Source organism: Brassica napus, chromosome A10 (assembly GCF_020379485.1).
Source record: "Brassica napus cultivar Da-Ae chromosome A10, Da-Ae, whole genome shotgun sequence".
NCBI classification, from domain to species: domain Eukaryota; kingdom Viridiplantae; phylum Streptophyta; class Magnoliopsida; order Brassicales; family Brassicaceae; genus Brassica; species Brassica napus.
Window position 1 is genome coordinate 18,234,978 of NC_063443.1, and position 23,797 is coordinate 18,258,774.

The window sequence follows — 23,797 nt, forward strand, 5'->3', positions numbered from 1 at the left end:
CCATGATTTCAAATTAATTTTGAAATTATATCTTATTTTATTAGTTTGATAAATATTTATTTTTCATCTAATCAGTTTCTTTCTTATCGATTTATTGGTTTATTGAATGAAACTGTAAAATGTATAGAGTAGTTTTCTTATTCTCTTTAAAAGGTAAATATAAGATTTTACTATATATAGGCGAAACATTCCCGTACTATGTATGTGACAATTCAAAGGAAACAATCTAAGCTATATAGGTAGCAAGCAACTGATTCCTAGAATTATTATTTATGCAACAGAAAAACTTGCATATTTGTTCTATCAAGTTTTTTTTTTAAGATGGAGGTGATTTTTAGTAAACTCAATATGATTGGTGTCTAAAAGAGTAGTAGACTCAACCTTTTTAAGTAATCAGTTTTAAAACATATAGCGTGAGTATTTTAATTAATTAAGATCAATCAACTTCAGGTGAGTGCGGTTGGGAGTGTTTGAATTCAGATAGAGAAAACTTTTCATACCATTTTCTAATATGTTTTATACATAACATTCATTTCACCCAATGCTATTGGTTCAACGTTCTTCTCAGATAGTATGAAAACTAGTTAGTGTCAACTCTATTTTCAGGTACATAAAGACGTTGAAAAATAAAATAAATCAGTCCACCCTTGGGGTAGTAAAAAGGAAATGTGAAACGAGAGAACAATTGAAGATGAATGCATGGAATAGTGTGTGGGTAAGGCAAGGCACATGCTCCACAAAGTTGCGTGAGGGGTAAGTATCACTCTTCTTGTGCCCTCTTTTACTCTTTACTTTTTGGGTGAAAAAAAAATAAAACGCTCTCTCAGCCGTTGGATCTCTTTTTTCCTTCATCATGCTTCCGTCATCCTATTTGGTCCCACGCCATCTCATATCATTATAGTATTCAGTTTCTATTTTTTCTTTTTACTTCGGATTTTCAACTCTCTTGTTTTTCGTTTTAACAAGTTGCTTCCTCTTCAAATAGTCTTTGGAGAATTTAAGAGCTCAAAAGGTGCTCAAATCCGTCATCTAGTTCCCAAGAAAAAGTAATACTGTATGTTAAATCTTTTTAGTTTTCTCAGTGGAGAATGGTTTTGTTTTCTTCCAAAACTATGTCAGGCATAATATATTTTTAATCAGTATTTGTAAACGCTGGAGTTTTATTAAATTTAATAATATATTGGCTTTTCAGAGGTTAGGTTAGATGAATGAAAAAAATGTTTCTATGAACATTAAATAATTCTTTTTGTTTTTGAGAAAGGACCATTAAATAAAATTTTATATGAATATATAATTATAATATCGTTTTTCCTTCTCAAAGGAGCACAAGATCAAACATGCTCGTCCTAATTCAGTAGTTTTATAATATTTTCGGCAGCTATACTGCTAGTCTTCTACTCTTACGTACTTATTAGACCTCCCAATTATTTTTCATTTTTATTTGCCTAAAACAGACCCAATAAACAAACATAGTACACGCAACATTTAAAACAAAACAAATATAAAATACATTGAGGAAAACATATATTTATATATATATATATATTACCATCACCAAATATATATAGATTTTAGAAAGACCAAATATTATTTTGTTGTTAGAGAAAACCTTGTGGAACTTGATACCGCTGCAATGCCAATGGCTAATGCCAACTTCAGACGTGTTCATGGACGCTAAAAACAGATAGAAATTACCTATAAACAAAACCTTAGCTGAAAACCTAAAACGAACACTGATGACGAATGCTAACGTATCATATCTATCAATTGCGTCGAAATTAACAAGGACCCTATCATTGATTTCTTCTTTTGGTAACATTTGGAGAAGCACGCAAAGAACATAATGTTTTTCCAGTATGCTATAAACAAGTGACATCACAAAATTTTGATCATTTAACTTTTTCCAATAATTGCATTTTATTTTCAAATGTCAGATACTAACTCTAAATAGGTTGATTCCTTGGGTTTTCGTGTAGCCTAACATTTCCTTTATAAAAAATAACTTTTAGTTCTTCTTTCTTGTCTAGAGCATCCTCTTAATCACCCTACATCACCTGAGCATAACTTTCCATTTCCACTGAAAATATACACAATTAACATCTCATAAACCAAAAGTTTCAAATTTTCCTATAAGAAAGCCAAGTAAAATGGAAGTAAACACCAATACTATACATACTTAAAAAGGTCATGGAATCCAAAGTGTAAGAAAAATAATACCACATAGATATTATGATATATAGAGAGAGAGATGAGAGACAAATAGAATAAATAAAAAAAGGAATTGTCCAGAAAAATACGGAGTACAGGAAGAAGTAGAAAAAGTAATATAATGATGGAAAAAGATAAAACATCACGCAAAACCTTAAAAGAAAGTCGTCTAGTTGTCGTGTCTTGCTCTCTCCTCGAATAGTTTTTTGCCGAAGTTTTCACGTCAAATTTTTAACCCTAAAAAAATTTTCATCTCTCCTTTGTATCATACTATATTAGTACAACTAGTACCCACCTCTCTCTTTCACCTAGCTAACCTTCTCGTTTCTCTTACTCTCCCTCCCTCTTTCGCTTTCTTTCTCCCAATACAAAAAAATGTCAGTCAACCATTACTCCACGGACCACCACCACCACCACAACACTCTCTTCTGGCAGCAACTCCACACCACCGACGCAACAGAGACCACCACCGCCACGTGGCTCAACCAAGACCAGAAAGAGTCTCTCTTCGAGAAAACTCTCACACCAAGCGACGTCGGCAAACTCAACCGCCTCGTCATACCAAAACAGCACGCGGAGAAATACTTCCCTCTCAACGCCATCTCCAATAATGCTGACGCGTCAACGGAGAAAGGGATGCTTCTAAGCTTCGAAGACGAGTTAGGCAAGTGCTGGAGGTTCAGGTACTCTTACTGGAACAGCAGTCAAAGCTACGTGCTGACTAAAGGATGGAGCAGATTCGTCAAAGACAAACAGCTTGACCCAGGCGACGTCGTTTTCTTTCAAAGGCAACGCTCTGATCCCCGGAGACTTTTCATTGGCTGGCGTAGACGTGGCCAAGGCTCCTCTTCCGCCGTTGCCAATCCGACGTCGTATTCTAGCTCAATGGTAGCTGCTCCTCCGTATCTCCAAGTCCACGCCTCTAGTAACTACTCTAATCCTCCTTCTCACTCGGAGTATTCCCACTACGGTATGTTAATATATTTCTCCTTATTTACCATATGCTATTTTCTTACTACTTGTTAATTTTAGTTTCTTTAATTGTAGGGTTAGTCTTATGTTGTCGGGATAATTACAACATTAAACACCTAAATATTTTTATTTATAGTTTATCTTCTAATAGTGTATGATAAAACTGAGTTAAGTCACATTAGCTATGATTATATTTTTCTTTGTAATTAAAAAAGACCCCAACAATTTATAGTTTTATACAACTTATTATCTCCAAGTTGTTGTTTAATAAATCTATACACGCGCACGGAACAGCGCGTGTAGAATACCGTCCAATACCATGAGACAAACGTGACTTGTGTTCAGTTGTGTTCGTGTTTTCTTTGTTTGTTTCCTCCAATAAATTAAAGAAGCGCACGTGTCGTTTTACAGGCGCCGCCGTAGCAACAGCATCGGAGACTCACTCCATACCATCGTCTTCCGCCGTCGGGAGTTCAAGGACGGTGAGGCTTTTCGGTGTGAATTTGGAGTGTCAGAGGGATGAAGACGACGGAGATGATTCCGTTGCTGCCACGACCGCCACCGAGTGTCCTGACGGTTATTACGGCCAAAACATGTACTATTATTACACTCCTCATCCTCATAACATGGTAATTTTACTTTTTACCTTTGAAATGTTATACTAGTACTATCAATCGATTAGGGTGCATTATATCATCATTATGATAATTATACATACAGATGGGTGATGCTGTTTCTCGAGATGAGACAGCTGAAATTACTATAATTTAATAAACGAGTACTGATTAGGAGAGATTTTTTGGGTTAAGTAGTAATATAATTAAGCGGAATCAGGAATCTGTTAAGAGACTAGACTTTTGAGCAGTCGCACATGGCCACTTTGTTAGTGACTTAACCCTGCTTTGTATGAATTCTTTATTTTTTGTCTGAGCCCACTTTCATTTATTTTAATAGAAGACAACTAATTAATAAAGTATATATGCTGGTCTCTGCAATCACTGTTGCTTTGTTCATTCTAACAATGCTAAGGAAATGTTAATTGTTAGGTTTGATTGTTTAAATAAGGAAATATTTCTTTTGATTAACTTAAAAAAGGAAATATGTATAACAAAATTGATGTTTGTTTGTATGCATTTTACAAAGTATCTTTGTTATAAAAGAATGATAGTGATAATTTTTGGAATAATTTTATGAAAACAGAATATAGCTTTCACGGGGGATACGATGAAGCAGCTTGGAGATAGACGAGGATGAAAGATCCAAAGAAGTGACAAAGAATTTGGAATTGACTTAAAGCTTTTATGGGACCAGACTTTGAGCATTCTCTATAGCCACAGAGGCCCATTTTCTGGAAAAATTGTATGCAATTTTTAATAAAAATATCTCATTGGCTTCCGTACCCTATGTAACTAATTCGGAAAAATAGAAATATAAATTGCTGAAATTTAGGAAGACTCTTTTTTTTTATCTACTTGCAAAGTCAGAAGAAGAAAAATGGAATAACAAAATACATCTCATGATGATGTGTTTACACATGCATATGTATAGTTGTACTTGTCTAATGATGAGTATATACACATTTTCTTCTGGTGAAAGATGAAATCGGGAAACTGATGAGATTATTATATAAAAGTGGGCCAAATAAATGATGGTTTGTGGAATTGGAAGTACTATAGTCATATGCTTTCACCTTTTCACCACCTTCTTTGATAGTTTCTCACTTTTTTTTTGTTTTTGTTTCGATGAACAATGTCATTGCTATGGAAGGCATGGTTCAATTCAAATAGTCTAACCAAGGATCAAATCAATCAAGTCACATGTATATTATTATGTATTTTATTCCCGGGAGCCTACAATTTTTTGACAAAAAGAGAAACTTTAAGAGAGTCCTACAAGAACCTGTTCATTTTTCATGTACTAAGGTCAGATGAACAGTGAATCATCTGTTGAAAGCGATCGTCTGTTCATGTACTGCTTCTTTTAGTGCTCTTCAACATTTATATCTCATTCATAAAAATTATATATCCAAATCAATCATTGGATCAGTCATCCACCTCCCATGTGCTTCCAAAAAGAAACTGTGCTATGATCCAATGATATCTTTAACTAGCACATACATTGTTTCTTCATCAGTTTATTATATCTCAATAAACCATTAAACATGGGTTTACATTCATGATTTGATGGTTTAATCAACCTGATTTCTGATAAAATAGACTACAGTCAGACAAGGGACTAATCCCAAAGCTGCTTTCGGTAGTGAGGTAGCTATAGCTTCGTTATGACTTATCGATAAGCGAAAAGAAAATTGCCAATCTCTACAATCATTTCAGTGTATGCTTTTGTCAAAAAGAACCTCTCAAAACTATCTGCGTATAGGCACCAAAGGAGTAAAGCTAAGGTTTGATTAGACAGAAAGTTTCCATAACAGAGATGGTAACAATACAGCCTTATCATGGACCACTCACTAACTACAAATGCTCGGGGTTGTATGCGCACATGTTCCAACTTTGAGTGCAGTAACACTGCTCATCCCTAAGGCAGACACATTTGCTGACTTGACAGCATGGGTTGATATTCAACAGGTAATGCAAAATATACTTCAAGCGACTTTGGTTTCCATCTTACTTAGCCACAGGTGATTCTCTATAGGGCCCATGCAGATTCAGGAAAATACACTTACTTGTTGACTTGAAGGCTAGCCGATCTCCGCCCAATGGTTTAGTGGCTTTACAAGTGGGAGGGACCCCCTCAGACATGCGCCATTATCACTAGTCTTTCAAGCTTTTGGCTACATTTAAGATGCTCAGTGGCCTCTCCTGCATTAGGGGTTCGTCCTGCAAATATAAAGTTTTGATCATAACAAGACAAAGTACAGCTCTGAATCGACTGCTCAACTTTTCCCTGAAATCTATCTGATATCTATGCTTTCTAATAACTTAACTTTTCTGAGACAGCATTATGTGAGACTATTACAGATATCATGGATTTTTAAATCCACTAATAATGCATTGGTTAAGGTCAACAGTGACTAGGGAAGACAAACAAATGTGTACAGGAAATCACAAAAGAAGATTTACATTTTTTTTTCTAACCAAAACTAAGAGATGCTTACTATTTTTCCAGTGGGTTGAAACAGTCTTCTGAGTCCCTGACATATAAAAGGTATCTCTGCAATGATCCAGCTTGTGCTCAGAAAGAGTCCTTGAGAAATGTAATCTGAATAAGCTGTATGGGAATCAGACAGTATATCATCAGTTTCATCACAAAAGTTTCTTGTAACCTGTGTCCTCCCTACAGCAGTTTCACAAGGAAGCTGCTGTGAAAAGTGAAAAGTGAAAACTGGAACTTAGATCTACGACAAACATTTTCAAGCTAAATATATATTTGTTCTTTCTAGAAGTTGCTTCACAAATAGGCTACATTTTGCGCAAAGGACTACATAGTAGATAGAAGTCTCTGGATTCTTGCGGTACAATCAAAGAATCCAAGATCTAGCAAAAGTACATACTCTGCATTCACCTAAGGAATCCAGATTCTGGAGCTAACAAAGTAAAATCTCATGTAGTCTTTTTAGAGTTGTCAGATGATTCATCTTTAGGAACTTGAGACTCTTCTTTGCTCTGCATGACTTGCTGGACACCCTCATGGTAACCTTTGATAAAGCTCGCAAGAGCATCTTTGTAATTAGAAGCACGCGTCATGTACACACGGTGTAAAGCAGGCCTTAAAGTCTCCATGCCACCTCTTGCAGCTACCGCTGTAACAACAGAAAATAAATGATTATCAACGAAAATGATAGACAATAGATTATTCATAGTAGGTTCATACCAAGATCTTCCAAAACAGAGGGCTCTTTCTCAGTATCTTTGGCTTGTTTCTTGGGTTCAGCATCACCCTGCTTCTTGTAGTCATTGGGACGAAGCTCAGGACCTATATCTCGCACCCAGCTTGCTGCATAAAGCCTTGAAGCTTCCTTCAACACCTTAATTACAAACAAATAAAGATTTCATCTAGTGGTTAGCATTAGAATCTTCTCATTACTAACTCTAAACATAATTAGAAGTGAATTACACAATAAACAAAATCACAGATGATGAAATCGAATGATTCTATATCATCTGATGATAAAGACGTAATCGTTCACTATAAATCGAGCAGAAAACGAAATAGAGTGAAGGAATCTCACGAGAAATCGCTCGTGCCAAGTCAATTTGCGGCGTTTAACGACGTGAGGAGGATCGGGAAGTGATGAAGGTAAGACGATTTCTTTGAGATCGTGACGGATGTAATCGGAGACCTTACGATACACAACCTTCAGCTTCATCTTCCCGGCGGAGAATATCAGAAACCGTCTACAGTCGCCGATCTCGCAGCTCAGTTCGTATCTTCTTTTAGTTTTCATTGGGCTTCTAATGGGCTTTTAACAAAACAATTCGTTTTTCATATATTGGGCTTTTAACAACACATGTCACATGGAATGGAATGAGATTCTCTCTCTCTATACACAACTCTTGTCAATGAACTAATAACGAAGTGTGGTATAAAATGAAATTTGCATCTTTTTTTTTTTTGACATTATGAAATTTGCATCTTAGTTTATGGTTTTGTTTCTTCCTCAGGCTCCGTTTCGTTTTGCATTTGCTTGACCTGCTCGAGCTGTCTTAATAGGTTCAATCTTTCGGATCCGTATGTTGAAGGTATCTGAACAAAGACATGTTTTGTGAACTTAAAAAAAAAAAAAAAAAAAAAAAATTAATAAGAGCACTACCAAGCCTGGGGCATATCTTTGAATTGCAGCAAGTATAGCCGCATGGCCAACTGGTGTAACCTGTTTTGACATAAGCGTACGTATTAGATTACTTCAACAGCTCCAAGGATGAACAACCAATGCGGAGGGAATAGTTTTTTTACTCACAGGAAGAATCATAAGAACGCCAATGGGAACAACTGATGCTAAGTCAGTCACGGTTCTGCGCAGAGCTTTCTTCTCTTTCTCTGTTAATTCATCTCCTGTTACAGACCTCCGAAGCAGCTCCATAGCAGCAGCTGAATCAGATCCAAGTAGCTGAGTTCCTTGCCACACGTCCTATCAAAAAAAATATCACAGTAACTAAGTCATGAAGTAGACAAAATGTCAAAGAAACAAAGATGATCAGAAAAAAAAAACTGTTTTGTATACTGTGCTTGTTTCTTTGATTTTATCGAGTGTTTTCTCAATGGCCCTTTCTCTCTTTGAGCTCTGAACCAACTCCACACCTTTCGTACTACTGCTTGATGTAGAAGGATCCCCAGAGGTACTTCCCTGCAGAACGTGCCAAATTGATTGTCAGGGAATAAAGTGATAGGAGCTATAGTACTCGTGAGACAGACGCAAATAACATAAAAGGATCCTTCTCTTTTTCCTTTTGTGTACCATTTTAAAATCGAGTAACAACAAGCACTACTAGAACTATAGCGATTTCTAATATTTACTAAATGTGTTGGAAAAAAGCAAAGTCTGGTTACTACTAACCTCTTCATTTACCGAGTCATCTGTACTTGCTTGGACCCGCTTCTCCAGCTCCATCAGCTCATTCCTCAGAAGTTCAAACCGATAAATCTCACTGGGTTCTGAATCCACGCTACCAACCTTTTCTCTGGATCTCTCAATGTATTCATCTGCCTGCTTATTGTTACAAAAATATCCAAAGATATTAACACAGCATCTTCTCACTTGGTTAAAAACCAAATTCGAAATATCAAGTACAAAGGTATTTAGGTGTAAGATATGCTTCACATAAGATAAGAAATTAAATACCAATAAGTTGGGAGCAGACTTCCTCCTTATAGGGCGCTCAAAGAAACCCCAGAATCCACGATTCATACTGATGTAGATGCAAAACAATAATTAAAGTTTCAGTAAGAGAATAAAGGGGAACCTACAGCTTCTAACTCAACACACAGAAAAATTATAAAATCACAGAACATGCAACATACCTTGTGCCTTGATCTACAGAACTTATTGAGTTCTTTGTGTCGTTTCCTTTTAGATTCTGATTTTTTCCATCAGATGACTCCTGAGAGTCACCGCAACCACCTCCCTGAGTGAACCATATGAGATTTTAGTCTTCCACACACGTTTAAGATAACGAAATGCACTCTTCTAAATTTGTTTTCATACCACACTTCCTAAGAAGGGATAGAACTCAAGGGCGAGCACTTAAATATCAATCAAAATCATCAAAGGAATTTGAAATAACAAGTAAACACCTCTTGAAGGGAAGCTGCTTTGGCTCTGAAAGACGCCTCCAAAAATTCAGCCTCTTTCTTAAGCTTCCTTATTTTTTCTAGATCAGAGCAAGCGGCTTTTATTTCTTCCTTTCCAGAGGCTGAGCTCGATGCATTCAACTGTTGTAGCAAGCTTTCCAGTCTCACAAGAGCTTCATCTACACTCTCTAGAGCCTGAGAGAAATAAGTGCTGTTAGAGCTATAGTACTTTTGAAGTCACCAGAGTTTTAAACAAATAACTGGATTCAATAGTGTATTTTCATGACTAATACATAGTATACCAACCTTGTCAAATGAGCTGGACTCTTCAGTTGATAATGCATTCATGTCAATAAGTCCTGCTTCTGTTACTGCCCAACTGCATCACACATTATCCAATTGCACACTTTCAAATCACTTAATATTTAATTATAAAGGCATGCTCCATACAAAGGATGCAAACATGCAAAGTTCCAATGATGGATACACACCTTGATCTCCCCAGTTCTTCCTTGCACTGAATTAACTTATTGTGCCTAAAAATCAAAAATCAGTTGATTGTCAATTTATTCGTTAATCATCAAAAAATTTGATAAACAAAAGGATACCCCTTGGATAAGAACTTTGCTGCCTTGACATTAGAAGGATTCTCTGGCCATTTGCTGTATTTAATAAAGCTCTGTAGCCAATAAGAGCAAACGTCAAATATCTGAGGAAGAGCATCATTATTAGGTGGTCCTTCTGGTCTGCTCTTATGCCCATGTGCTTGTTTGGCTGGCTGCGGCTCCTTTGTATTTGGATAGAAAGGAAGCCAGTCTAGTTCTTCACAGACAACCTACACTATGAATTTCCATTATAAAACTTAAAATGAAAAAAAAAAATTCCACCATTGATTTATTTATGCCTACCTCAACATACAACTGGTATGAACTGATAGCTGAAAGTTGAGGATATTGGAGGAGACTTCCCCCGATGAAGTGCCTTTAACAAAGAAAAATAACGAGTTGAATTGGTAAGGTGGATCGACAGAGTATGACAAGCAAATAGAAGATAAACAATGAGTCACACCTGACAAGGTCTTCTACAGGATTCTCCAAAGAATCAGAACCATTCGCAGCTAAAAAAGTCTGGGTGCTCCTGCCTAAAGCAATGAAGAATCCAAAAATAGCTAAATCTCTTTCCAGAACCTGCAAGGCCACAGTAACATGTGAACATACTATGAGTCGTTATGTACACTTCACAGAGATTTTAAATGCTGCTTAGATATGTACACTGCAACTCTCTCTATTCATTACCTTGATACTTTCAGATGTTGCTAATCTCGACCATATTTTCTCTCGATCAATAGCCCTAAGAAGTTGGTTTTGTATGAGATCGACCCAGAAGACAACCTCATCTGTAGAGCAGTCACTTTCTACTCTACACGCAGCTGCACGTGGTCCAAAGTGAACAAGAAATTCTCTACGTAGACCGAGGCTTTTCATTGACTGATAGGCCTGAGGGAGTGGAACAAGGTTAACAAATTTGTCCATCAATCTTCCTGTAGTATCTGGAATCATAGAGCAGAAGGGCGAGCACAAAAGTTTTGTTGGGCCGAGTTTTGTGACTGCTGCTATGCAGTTGAGCACAAGCATGAGAAGTAACACATCCATCCCATCGCTTGCAGCTGAGGACTTGCCTTTGGCATAGCTGGAATCAACCATACATAATCGTCATTTTCCAAAAACTTATCAAACAAGTGTTTCACAGAGCTTGTTAATATGAAGAGAGTCAAAAGAAATGACATACGCAGATGTAGCAGCAACAAATCGTTGGTCCCTTTCAAAAAAAATCAGAAAATATGTCACCGCAGAAGGAACTTGGTCAGACCAAAACCATTCATTGGCTTCAGGGTGACTGGAGGATAGTTTATCCCGCATCACACAATCAAGGGGAGCAGCTTGGCGAGATAAACTGCAGGATGTGATTATTAAAACATCAAAACCATAAGCAACAACAACATGGGATTACTATTTAAACAGTAACTGCTAGCTTTGGAAAGATTTTAACGTCGGTGAAAGGAAACTCTTTGGACGACTATGTGGGGAAATTAATTATCAAATCAACACCACAGTTGCATCCTATTTTAAAAGGTAATAACATAGTTCTTAGGCATTAAAAGAGCCATGCAGTACCTCCTTTGCACAAAGACATTAAGATCTTTGTCTCTGTTGTTTTCTCTAGATGAAACGTCATTTGCAGCTTGTAGTAAGGAATACACTGAAGCCTGAGAACGATGAACAGAAGATTAATTTAGCTATAATAGCTAAAATATGACTTTTTGGAAGCTAAATGCGCAATGGGATTATTCACCAAATATCAATATCTGGCCCTGATATAAACAAAGTAAATAACTTTCAAATCCAGTTGCATACAACCCTATCATGAGACCAAGGAGAGGGCAAACAAACCTGATACTGTAACACGGAAGTGGAACTAAAATGGGTACATACCTGATAAGAAAATGTCTTAACCCATGCATTTCTATCGACCCCCAGCCAAGCTGATGAAAACCATGGTAACATGGGAGAAGAAATCTTCTTTAAAAGAGCAAGTTCAAAACTTCTAGCAGAATCATGCAAAGACTGAACCAGTTCATTACAGTTGTACTCATCTTGTATAGAACCACTGAGTCTAGCCCCCATCTCCTCAACATCATCGCTATGAGGAGTCCCATTGACAGCCGCCACACCGTCGTCAGCAGATGCAAGAGGAAAAGTCTGCATTGTCCTCCGCGACTTATACAAGCTTATGTTCCTGTTTCCAAACAATTCACTACCAAGTGAGATCCTTGTTATATAATCCAAGTCTACAACCCTGCTGCAGGAATTCAAGGTTCCAATGGACATCCGCGAGAGACAATGGTTTGAAGAGCTACAAAGGCAAATAAGAAACACAATAAATCAAAAAGAGGATCACCATAAATTCCTCAACACTGTACATGAAAGCTCAGCTAAAAATAGGAGAAAAATTCACCTAGGAGAAAAAAACTGCAAAAAAATACATTTATATTCAGCTCTAACAACCAATTTAGGCTGTAAAGGGGGAGGGAGACGGAGATGATGATGTGGCAGCAATACGAGGATCTTTATCCGTAGACGTTGGAGGCCCGAAATTTTACTAAACATAGAATATTTATTTTCAAGTCGAATTTTTTTCTTTGTTAGCACGTAAACAATCGTAAGCATTATTATGTGATTATCATCTGAGGAAGCTCCATCACCATCCATTTCAGAGTTGTGACAGAGTCGCATGCAGAGTTTTGTCGTGAATCGTGATTACTAGTTTTAGTTCCACTCAATCTAACATAACATTCAGATTTCAAACGAACCAAGAGCAAATGAAAAGTTAAATAACGAAGCTTACTCGTGTTTCTACACACAACCACACTTAGCAGAGGCCACATTCAGCATTTTCTTTTGCTATTATTCAGTTAGTGGAACTTCAATGTTTCAGACGCTGTGGCAGCTACTTCCCCTGGCTTAGGCGGTCCTCTAGCTACTAGTAAGCCACCGAAAAACCTTTGCTTCGCCTCAGCAGTTTGGTGGTGCCTTCATCTCCTCCCGTACTTAAAAACTTTTTAATATACCATCTTACCAAAAAAAGTTCAAAAACATTATTTCAAGTTTCAAACAAACCAGTAGATCACTATATCCAAATGGGGAAAAAACAAAGAACTAACAACATCCTATCGCTACTAGTTTCAACAAATGAGCTACGTGTGTGTATGACCTTGAGTTTATGATTCGATCTTCAAACAGATCGCTGCTAATTACCAACCTCATTCTATTGGCTAAGAGAAAATACAATACTCTTCAAAACTTGTTCACGCCTCAATTTTCCATCCACGCTCAGCTAGATCTTCAATCACACGCTCTGCAGCTTCTGCATTGTCGTTAAGAGGAGTGTAACTCCACTTCTCAACCATCTTGCGATATACGAAATCCACGTAGAAGTCAACGTCAGTATTCACAACAACAAAAAAAAACAGATCAAAGATATCAAAATCTGGAGTAGAGTTATTAGAAGTACATTTTCTTTGCCGGTTAAAGGTCGAACAGCTCCTCTTTCACGAAGGGTCTTCTGGAACTCAGAGAACTTCCATGTACACCGTTCAGCACCCACAACATACACTGGCTTCCTGCGTCGAGAACGAAGTTTCAGTATCATCTAAAGAATGAGAAAAAGGAAAAAGGTAGTTGTTCTCTTAAGGATACCCGGTAGTACACGCTTCGCTCAACATACTTATAGAGTCAGCAGTTATGATAAAAGCATCGGCTAAAGCTAGATGCCCCAAATGCGGATTAGGGTCTGAGAAATGGAAGAGAGAAAGCATCAGACTTTGACACTGATAGAGAATAACAAAAAAAAAATCACCTTTTCCATCCCAAATGTAAACCTTCGGGTTAGACCTCAGTTCTCTAGTTATAATCTCTTTGACCTGAAGAAAGATTGAGAGATTATGATGATGACCATATCCGCTCCACATGAATGTGATATTCTCTAGAGAGTTTCTACTTTACCTTCTTCGGTGTTCGTCTCGAGAAAGATATTCTTAGGCTTCCACAGCTCCAGAGGATACTGTGAAGCATACCACACAACTGCTTAGCAAGATCAACACCATACAAACAGTTCCCTACACAAAATCAACAAAAAAGGTTTTAATTAATCGCAGTTATAATGACAACTCAAGTTTAAGTCGTACGTGTGTTTACTTGTAGGTCCTCCGATATTAACCACAACCAAAGGTTTCGACAGCGAGGCAAACTCGTCCTTCCATTCCAAAGCAGCGTTTCTCAGAGTAGATGCGTCAACATTGTGAAGAGCTCCAGTAGTCAAAAACTGGATTTCATAAATTCGAGCTTTGTTAACAATTGGTTGTCAACAAAACGCTTTTAGTGAACAATGAGAATATCACGTACCACATTTCTACCTGGAGGTTCACGTGGAGTCACCCATGGCCTGAGAAAGAACGGAACTTGCCTCTTCCCTTCAGGTGTTAAAGAGAAGTAATCATGACGAGGTGTGATTACTAGATCAAATCTCTCGAGACGCGACCTTGGATGTTGCACCTGGTATGTACAATGGACAACTAAGTCAATTTGCTACACAAAGAAAAAGTTAAAACAAGAATCACATGGGAAAATCAGCTAAAAACCATAATAAAAATTGATTTTTTTTTGTTAAGGAAGAGACTTAACTTGAACAACAAAGACATAATCCATAGCAAGTCGTCTAATGGAGCTTGCGACAGAGATAGTATCACGACCAGATGCCACCACTAACAAAGGGCCACTCCTATCATAAGACAAAATCTTTAAATAGACAGACAACCACATAGCTGATTCAAGATCAGAGCAATAAACTCGTTTTCAAGCAGATTAAACTGTAATTCTAAAGAACAAAACCAATGAGCTAATATACTTGTCAATCGTACGACGAGCCATGGCAGCAATCTGCTTCGCATCAGCTACCTCAAACACATCCTCGATTCCTAAAAGACATTTTCAGAAAACAAATCACTACCAAACATCAACATCACTTGTTGTGTAAATAGCAGTGGCACATTGAAACTGTACCAGATCTTCTGAAACCCGATTCATTTGCTTTAATGGAGAATCCAGAACATACACAGCTGATGAAATGGTTAAGCTTTTTGTAAAACGAGATAGGAAGCCAATGAAGCCACCTGCTGATTCCTCCTCTTGGCCTAGCTACACTCTATACAGTAGAAACAAACTCATAAACATTCAAAAATGGAATAAAGAGCCAAACTTTAAGATTCTCCGATGAAAGAATAGTGTTTTTTTTGGACGGAGGTTACATAGTAGAGGTGGCGATCGTAAAGGCCCAAGGATCGAACAAGGCCGAAGCACTGATTCTCTGCGCCGGCGCAGCCGTTTCCGATCACTATAGCTCGTTTCACTACGCCGGAAAGTCCTCCCTGGGGATTCTCGGAGGAACCGGTGACGGCTAGTTCCGGTGGCTGTGTTGGTCGCATGACGGTTGAAGAAGTTTCTTCTTCTTCTCTGGGAAATTGAATATGACAACGAACCGAAATTGAATTATGATGAGAACTAATTGAAATCGGAATAAACCGGAAACCAATTTAAACCGAAAAATGGCGCCGAGTGGTGAAAGTCGAGTTTTGAAATGTTTTTTATTCAAAAAAGAATCGAGTTTTGAAACTAGTTTCAAAAATATATAAAGTTAATGTTATATTATGTGATTTAATATATTATTTATCTTATAAACCACTTAAACTTTGTTTATATTATGATTTTACCTAAAGTTTTTTTTATAAATCTGGACTGTTACTACTTAAACAAATCAATAGTTTTTTTTGTGACATGAACAATTAATAGCTGATGATATCATAACAGTTATATGTGTAAAACAAGGAAGTTTTTACAGAGAGGAACATTCATTTAAACATGGACAACATTTTGTTCTTGCTCTAGGGGTATTAAATTATTAGAGCTGGCATTGATATATCATACATATATAAAACTTTAAACTAAGGAAGAACGGTTAATGCGACTACGCCACTGAGTGCCGCTGCAATAGCTCCGACCACAAATCCTGGTAGGTTTCCACCTCCAAACCACGAATCGAACGGTCCAGATCCAAGTGACACCACCAGTTGTGGTATCACGATTGCCAAATTTAGAACTCCCAATGAAAGTCCTGTACGTAGCGAAAAGGGACACCCGTTTTTAATTTGATAATATCTTAATGTTTATGTTACAAAACAATGAATAAAATCATATATACGTTTTACTTAATAATGTAACTTTAGATAAAAAGAAGAAAAAACAATACCTTGGCCGGCGCCAGAGCTACTTGATATTATGGAAGCTAGTGCGAAGGGGATACTGAAAGTGACCTATAGTAATAATACCAACAAAATGGGTTAATATGACTGACGGAATAATTAACGATTGTAACAAGAGAATGGGAAAAAGACAAGTTGGAGACTTACAGCAAGTGGAATACCAAGAAGAGCAAATAGAGTCAATGCCCCAGCTCTAACACCATTGGTCGGACCGGCAAATTCACCGGCGGTTCTCCGGTGATCCTCAGCCAACTTTGTAACCAAAACAGTCATGCCTAAACACACTGCAAGGATAAAGTTAACAACTCCCCAAAGCCGTTTAGCTCCACCCATCTTCCTACTAATCCATTCAACACCAAGCGACATGAACCCAAGAACGATCGCGTTTAACATCAGTCCCAACGCACCAACGTGTACTCCTTGGTTATAAAGCTTTTTCGTTATTTCACTTCCACCCGAGTCTCCACCGTACACCTCTCGACCCATCCAGTCAGTGTCGAATAAAAGAAAAGGGAACCAAGCGATCCAGTTCAACGCCGTGACTATTATTAACATCCACATGGGACGTTCCATCACCTTGAACGCTCCAAGGATCTCGCCGAAGAACGGTGTCTTCACATCGGAGTCTTCTTTCTCCCATTGCTTGTCTTTGACGTAATAGAGCGACACAACGGTGAGGACTAGGAGGAGAATGATGGAAAGGAAGAAACAGCTCTTGAGATTCGCGCAGTATACATCGCACGCTTTAGTCATCGTGAACGGAAACATCTTGTGGAGGTTGGTGTACGATCCCGCCGCGTACCCCAAAATGTTTCCGACAGCCATGAAGAACGAGAAAAACGCGTTTGCGGTCCGCGTTTTCCTCGCGTCTCCCGCGGCTAAATCCGCTAGAAACGCGCGGCAAGGTCCTTGGAGAGTGTTGTTGGCTACGTCCAGGATCCAGAAACCAAGAGCGAAGAACCATATGGCACGTACCTTTTTTTTTTAACGCACGTTAAATTTATTCAAATAAAAAAAAATATTGTTATAAAGAATGTAACTGTTTTTCTAATAATATGTACCTTCACTGTCTCGTCGAGTTTGTCTCCAGCTAGCTTGCCGAGATCAGCGGCGTATCCGATGAGTAAACCAGCGACGGCCACCAGGACGGCTCCGGAAGCGATAAAGGGCCGGCGACGACCGAATCTTGACGTGCATCGGTCGCTGTAGTAACCGACGGTTGGTTGTACAAGCATGCCGGAGATGGGACCACATAGCCAGATGAGGGAGGACCACTTGTGCGGGATTCCGAGAAGCTGCACGTACGGAGTCAGGAGAGATAGCTGTAGAGCCCACCCGAACTGTACACCGGCGGCGATAGAAGATACAGATATGATTTTTCTAAGCGGTGATGGTTCACCACTATGTACCACCACCGTGGAAGACGACGACTGCGTCTCTAACACCGCCCCATTTTTCGCGTCTTGGAGGGAACTCATGTCGACTTACAATCTGTTTTCTTTTGTGTTTTGTGATGGATGAGACGAGAGATGTATATAGGGAGGGTGAAGAGGAGTGTGATCTTTGATAACTGTCGAACATTATATTTTTGGAATGTATTACATAACTGAATATTCGTTTGAAGTTGCATCACAGCTGTTTTGTGAAGTAAATATTTGTAGACAGTGCTGTAACTCACATATCCTTGTTAGATAATCTGTTTTATAATAATGGTAAAGTCAAAACGTAATGTTGGTATAAAACTATAAACTATAAATACTGCATTAACAAAAAATCCGTTACTTTTTAATCCATTCCCATCTAATTATGTTGACATGTAACAGATATTAGTGACAAAATCCAGTTATTATACTAACCTATCTAACGCATACATATCCTTGTCAGATTTGTTTTTGTAACAGTACTAAACATATTTTCCTAAATCATTCCATCGAAATGTTTTGACACGAGACACTTGTGTGACATTTCCAGTAGTATCTTTGTGACGATCATGTTATATGGGCTTACAATGGGCCTTAAGTTCAATATTCAGAAGACACGTAGGAGGCTGGATTAGGGCAGAACATGTCTCCCATATATAAAGCTTACTCGCTGCTCTTGTCTGAATTCCTATGGCATTCGTAGCGAATTAGGGTCTATGTTTTAGAACAGTGTTCTTCTCAATTGTATAGCGCGCAGCCCTTAAGATCGCCTTCCAAAAAATCTCAATGGAAGCGTGTCGAGTCATAGCTGCGCTATATTGAAAAAAACCATAGGGTTTGTTCTTTAGGGTTCTCCTAAGCAACTTATCCGTCATTTTTCTTCCTGATTTTTATCCGGCACGAGGCTTTTTCGGCATTAGAATCTGTAGTCACCTTCTCTCTACTCTCTTCGGATATAAATTTAATATTTTTATCTGCTAGAGATGTTAGCGTTAGGGGATTTTCAGATCCTAATTCGAGTTTATAGTATCTCGTGCTTTTATAATCTGGTCGAATACATATCTTTATTTGTTAATTGTTTTTTTTGGTTTTGGAAAATGGTGGAAAATGAGGAACAAATAAAATGTGAATCAAGACAAATGTTTTGAAACAATGTACCAAATTTTGCTTATTGATATTCTGATTCCACCATATCCTTATGAGATTGAGATTCCATAAGGAGCTAAATGATTATTCCAAAAGCTTTGTATTTTGAAAACTAAATAGTTTAGTTTGAGTATTTGGAATCGCCGTTTAGTTTCGGAATTTTTGTTGGCCAGTTCTGTATATTGGTTGTTGTGCTGCTCCGTCTGAAAGCTTTGAAGATTATTCGTTACATTTTTTTTTGTAACTGATTATTCGTTACATTCTTGGTGATAGGTTATAACGTGTATAGTATTTTTTTTGTAATCCGACTCTCCGGAGCTTGAGATTCTCTCGTCGAAACTTTTCGAGTAGCTTAGATGGTTGAAACCCGAAGAAGACAAGTGCGATTATTGATGTTGCTAGAGATTACACACAAGACAAGAACAAACAAAATAAAACTAGAAGAGAAAGTTGCACCATGATTTCCAAATCTTTTATTCCTATTATTCAGAAAAATCAATCATGTAAGATCAGTATGTTTACTTGAATTTCAATTGGAAATTTTGGATTTTTGATAATCGGTGAAAATCTGATAAAATTGTGAAAACTGAATCTTGTTAAATCATGGGTCTCATTAATTTATTTATGTGGACTTTGAACGACTTAATGTTTTGGAACGGCCCAGTAACGAAATTTCATATTTCAATAGAACTGCAGCGAGCCGAAACAAAAACACGAACCTTGTTAAAAAAGGCCCAAAACACAAACCCGATTGTCTTTCTTTGTTATGAGTTCCAAAAGTATTAATGAATTCTTTGTCAGTGACGTTTGTTTTATTTTTGAAACTAATCAGTGAAGTTTGTTGCAACTCGTCCTTCTAAACTTCTTGTATTGGTTTCAAATATTTATTGTTTTTGCTTGAATCATGCATGCTGAGCAGTGACGAATCAGATGCGTTGTTTATCTATTACTACTACTTCTTGGTCCTAATTCAAAATAGTAAATTTTATTTAATACTCCCTCCGTTTCATATTGTAAGTAGTTTTAGGGAAATTTTTTTGTTTCAAAATGTAAGTAGTTTTCATATTTCTAGGTAACTTTTACATTTATTAAATATAGTGTGACCAATCAAATTAAATAAACTTATTTTTGTTATTGCTAATCAAATCCAACATATATAATTCAAACAGATCAGAAACTTCTAATGAAAACTTAAAAATGGATTTTTTTTTATAAAAAAGAATCCATTTATAAAAATATATACATTTTGATGTCTTCATTTTTTGTCCCAATATTATATTCTTTTAGTTTCACAAAATATCAATTTCACACTTTTTACATAAATTAAAAATGATATAAATGCATAAATGTTCTTATTGATTATATCTATTTAATCAATTATATTTGAAATAAAAAAAAATATTTATAAAATTGATGCAATTTATAATTAATGATGCGTTCAAACATAAATATAAATTACACTGAAATTTTAAAAATGACACTTTTAATATAATAAAAAAATGTCAAAATTACTCTTTTGATTCTTAGTGAAACAGAAGAAATACTATCTATTAATATAATTAATAATTTCATTTAATAAGCCCTTAAACAAATTTTTATATTTTTTTAAGGACAATTTTTTTCAAATATGTTTATCGTTTGATAAAATTTATGTTGGTTATTTTTTATTGGGATTGTGAAAAAAAAAGTTATCTTAGAAATTTTTTCTTTTTTTAATTTGTTGAGTAAAGTTGGGTCTGGTGACCTCTATTGCTTGAAAGCTTTCTCGCTTGTGCACCGAAAGTTGAACCGAACAAAAACACGTGAAATAATAGTTGTAAGAAGAATCACTAAACCAGCCACTCTTAAAGGAGAACATTGACTAACTAAACCGGGTTTTTTTCGATCTATCGGGTCGTTGTTTGTTGGTTGATGGAGAGCAGCAGCACAGAGCAGACGAGGAACGTGATGCAGAGCCCCAGATCTCCCTCTTCCCAGCCCTATTTGTCAGCCTCCGTCACCGATCCCGTCAAATTAGGCAATGGCGTCCAAGCTTACATCTCTTACCGAGTCATCACCAAGGTCTTCTTCATCCCTGATTCTTAGACTAGGGTTTCTATGTTGTCGCGATTCTATCTAATTGGATGATAAAGAAGCTCGAATTGGGGTGTGATTGAGTATGGGTCTTCGTGAATTTTGTGTAATTTCTGACGAATTGTATTCGTTTTGAGGCAGACGAACTTGCCGGAGTATCAAGGGCCGGAGAAGATTGTGATCAGACGGTACAGTGATTTCGTGTGGTTGAGGGATCGGCTTTTCGACAAGTACAAGGGCGTTTTCGTTCCTCCTCTCCCTGAGAAGAGTGCTGTTGGTAAATTAGATTCCTTTCTCTACTTATAACACATTTTCTATTTTGACTCAAAGAGATGCTTTGTTGATGTATATACATCTCTCTCAGGAGTACTGTATGGTCAAGTTGTTATCTGGGTATCCTTTGGTCAATTTAGTTAATAATTTAGAGGTTCTGATTACCATCATGAGTTTCGTTTTTTTTTTATCTTGGCACTCAAGCTCTGTTAGATCTTTAGTACAGTGGGATGAGTTAACAATATGTTTGTTAATATTTAATACTTCTTTTTTGGCAGAAAAATTCCGCTTTAGTGCTGAGTTTATTGAAATGAGGCGAGCAGCGTTGGATATATTTGTTAATCGGATAGCATCACACCCTGAGCTTCAGCAGAGTGAGGATCTCAGGACCTTTTTGCAAGCTGATGAAGAGGTAAGCGATCTGGACTGACAGTTTTTGGTTATTTTTGTGGTTGTTTCACATAAGAATGCTAATAAATTGCATGTACTGCGTCCCTGAGGGACTGTACTTTTTATTTTTGGAAGTTTTTTTTTTCTTAGGATTGACAGTTTAACTTTCTCTTCCAGACAATGGAAAGATTCAGGTTTCAGGAAACTGGTATATTCAATAAGAAGCCTGCAGATTTTATGCAAATGTTCAGGGTAACCATTCTTTTTCCTGACCATGTTAAAACTATTTTCAACATCATACGAAACCCGGTAGCAGAATATACACCTTGGGATGCTATTAGGAAGTTCAATCTAAATTTTAGCTTGTGAAGCCAATACTGGACTCACTGAATATAGCATTGTTCTCAGTCATATCTTGCCTGTTATTACAAATGTAAGAGTTGAAAGCTGCCATTATATTGGTTACTTAGCTACTAGGAAGTTTATTATGAAATTAGCTTGTGGAGCCAATGGTGAACATGACAGAGCATAATCTCTGGCGTTACATACTTAACAAGGTGTAACTTAGCATTTCTTGCCAGTAATTCTTCACATTCTTATAACTATAAGAGTTACAAGCTGCCATTATGGTTTACTTGGATATAAGATTGAAATCCAAACGCAAAACCAAGACTTAGTAAATGTGGAATTGATTATTGAGTTCCTTCATTCTTCTCTCTATGCTTCATGCCCTTTATTAACTTTAGGGGTGCTCTATTATCTTACAGGATGTGCAATCAAAAGTTAGCGACGCTGTTCTCGGAAAAGAAAAACCTGTCGAAGAAACTACTCCTGAATATGAGAAGCTTAAACACTACATTTTCGAGCTTGAGAACCACTTAGCTGAGGCTCAAAAGCATGCGTATCGCCTCGTCAAGAGGCATAGAGGTAGTAACAATAGATCACAAGTCAGAATTTAATCTATAACGTCTCTCTAACACATTCCATTTTTTTTTTCCTTTCCTAATCTCTGTGAATGGATCTTCAAATTTGATTTTTCTTTTATAACCTGATGGCAGAGTTGGGCCAGTCACTGTTGGATTTTGGCAAGGCTGTAAAGCTTCTTGGGGCTTGTGAGGGTGAACCTACAGGAAAATTATTTTCCGATCTTGGAACTAAATCAGAACTGGTATCGATTAAGCTCCAGAAAGAGGTATGTGTATTGCCACATTTGCATAAATTATATTATCCTCCTGCTGTTAGATGCTTTTATCGATCTACCCTACAACTATTTATAGGCTCAACAAGTCCTTATGAACTTTGAGGAACCCTTGAAGGACTATGTTCGTTATGTGCAATCGATTAAGGTGAGTTCTCAAGCATTCGCCTTTGAGAGTCCTGGCTGCGTTTTGCTGGTTTTTGACACTACACATGTCTAGACATTAAACTCGACCCTCTTGTTTCCTCTTTGTGTGTTATCCAGGCAACCATAGCAGAACGAGCCACTGCGTTCAAGCAACATTGTGAATTGGCTGAGACAACAAAGTTAAAGGAAATAAACCTGTATGTGATGATGGCTTCTCTCTCTCTCATATCCGTTCTCTGTCAATTAACCTTACTTTGGAACATTCGGTAACTTCTTCTATGTTGTTTAATGCAGTGACAAACTCATGCTCACACGTTCTGACAAAGTAGGAGAAGCTGAGATCGAATACAGAGAGGTAACAACAACAACTCCAACTTAACCTTTGTAGTAATGATATCTCTTGTTCTTAGCAAAAAAAAAGTAATGATATTTCTTGACTTAACTCGATAATAATAATGCAGATGAAAGCAGAGAGCGAGGAAGCAACGATAAGATTCGAGAGGATAGTGAAGAGAATGAACGAGGAGATAGTGAGGTTCCAAGAACAGAAGACGGAAGAGATGGGAGTAGCGTTCCATCAGTTTGCCAAAGGACAAGCTCGCTTAGCAAACGGTATTGCTGATGCGTGGAGAGCTCTTCTTCCCAAACTTGAAGCTGCTTCTTCTGCTTGAATAAAAAAAAAACTTGTGTTTTGTGCATGTTTTGGTTTCTAACATTTTCTGGTGTTTTTGTCTACTTCAACTTTTAGTTATAAACTTGCCTCGTTTCCTTCCACTTGTAAAGATATATGTATGCTGAAGTCTCTTAATCACATACAAATATTAAAACTGAGCTTTTTTTCTTTTA

At 37.2% G+C, this 23,797-nt stretch overlaps 6 protein-coding genes and 1 non-coding gene across 8 annotated transcripts; 3 read left to right on the plus strand and 4 right to left on the minus strand.

Annotated features, from left to right (window-relative positions):
- Positions 1 to 2,251: 2,251 nt before the first annotated feature.
- LOC106419199 (B3 domain-containing protein At5g06250-like) lies at positions 2,252 to 4,645 on the plus strand. Of its 2 annotated transcripts, none has more exons than XM_048742580.1 (3): positions 2,252 to 3,178; positions 3,592 to 3,775; positions 4,381 to 4,645. In XM_048742580.1, the coding sequence occupies exons 1-3, from the start codon at positions 2,584 to 2,586 to the stop codon at positions 4,385 to 4,387; spliced, it is 786 nt and encodes a 261-aa protein (XP_048598537.1). In that variant the 5' UTR covers positions 2,252 to 2,583; the 3' UTR covers positions 4,388 to 4,645. The 2 variants fall into 2 exon arrangements, with proteins under 2 accessions (XP_048598537.1, XP_048598536.1); XM_048742579.1 differs by having other exon boundaries at positions 2,269 to 3,178; positions 3,592 to 3,809.
- A 1,902-nt stretch (positions 4,646 to 6,547) lies between these two features.
- Positions 6,548 to 7,609, minus strand: LOC106419396. The gene is made up of 3 exons (XM_013860173.3): positions 7,370 to 7,609; positions 7,012 to 7,165; positions 6,548 to 6,940 (listed from the first exon to the last, which is right to left on the minus strand). The coding sequence occupies exons 1-3, from the start codon at positions 7,583 to 7,585 to the stop codon at positions 6,741 to 6,743; spliced, it is 570 nt and encodes a 189-aa protein (XP_013715627.2). The 5' UTR covers positions 7,586 to 7,609; the 3' UTR covers positions 6,548 to 6,740.
- A 145-nt stretch (positions 7,610 to 7,754) lies between these two features.
- LOC106419392 lies at positions 7,755 to 13,061 on the minus strand. Its single transcript, XM_022693683.2, has 18 exons — positions 12,835 to 13,061; positions 11,922 to 12,342; positions 11,604 to 11,695; positions 11,218 to 11,382; positions 10,725 to 11,118; positions 10,498 to 10,616; positions 10,338 to 10,410; positions 10,038 to 10,264; positions 9,921 to 9,965; positions 9,736 to 9,808; positions 9,433 to 9,624; positions 9,160 to 9,263; positions 8,981 to 9,047; positions 8,696 to 8,845; positions 8,363 to 8,485; positions 8,099 to 8,269; positions 7,952 to 8,011; positions 7,755 to 7,884 (listed from the first exon to the last, which is right to left on the minus strand). Exons 2-18 carry the CDS (start codon positions 12,315 to 12,317, stop codon positions 7,780 to 7,782), a joined length of 2,556 nt encoding a protein of 851 aa, XP_022549404.2. The 5' UTR covers positions 12,318 to 12,342; positions 12,835 to 13,061; the 3' UTR covers positions 7,755 to 7,779.
- Positions 13,035 to 15,535, minus strand: LOC106419394 (mitochondrial fission protein ELM1-like). Its single transcript, XM_013860170.3, has 11 exons — positions 15,293 to 15,535; positions 15,048 to 15,189; positions 14,893 to 14,962; positions 14,670 to 14,766; positions 14,391 to 14,540; positions 14,184 to 14,310; positions 13,992 to 14,104; positions 13,846 to 13,909; positions 13,686 to 13,779; positions 13,501 to 13,609; positions 13,035 to 13,396 (listed from the first exon to the last, which is right to left on the minus strand). Exons 1-11 carry the CDS (start codon positions 15,467 to 15,469, stop codon positions 13,295 to 13,297), a joined length of 1,245 nt encoding a protein of 414 aa, XP_013715624.2. The 5' UTR covers positions 15,470 to 15,535; the 3' UTR covers positions 13,035 to 13,294.
- A 296-nt stretch (positions 15,536 to 15,831) lies between these two features.
- LOC106419393 (putative sucrose transport protein SUC6) lies at positions 15,832 to 18,988 on the minus strand. The gene is made up of 4 exons (XM_013860169.3): positions 17,365 to 18,988; positions 16,451 to 17,278; positions 16,291 to 16,354; positions 15,832 to 16,155 (listed from the first exon to the last, which is right to left on the minus strand). Exons 1-4 carry the CDS (start codon positions 17,779 to 17,781, stop codon positions 15,986 to 15,988), a joined length of 1,479 nt encoding a protein of 492 aa, XP_013715623.1. The 5' UTR covers positions 17,782 to 18,988; the 3' UTR covers positions 15,832 to 15,985.
- Positions 18,828 to 18,912, plus strand: LOC125579706. The gene has a single exon (XR_007317761.1). It is a non-coding gene; the product is annotated as a small nucleolar RNA snoR120 (small nucleolar RNA).
- A 1,672-nt stretch (positions 18,989 to 20,660) lies between the features above and the next one.
- LOC125579096 (sorting nexin 1-like) lies at positions 20,661 to 23,782 on the plus strand. The gene is made up of 10 exons (XM_048742581.1): positions 20,661 to 20,931; positions 21,085 to 21,220; positions 21,495 to 21,628; positions 21,784 to 21,858; positions 22,374 to 22,533; positions 22,665 to 22,798; positions 22,884 to 22,952; positions 23,069 to 23,148; positions 23,246 to 23,306; positions 23,413 to 23,782. The coding sequence occupies exons 1-10, from the start codon at positions 20,782 to 20,784 to the stop codon at positions 23,620 to 23,622; spliced, it is 1,209 nt and encodes a 402-aa protein (XP_048598538.1). The 5' UTR covers positions 20,661 to 20,781; the 3' UTR covers positions 23,623 to 23,782.
- Positions 23,783 to 23,797: the final 15 nt, after the last annotated feature.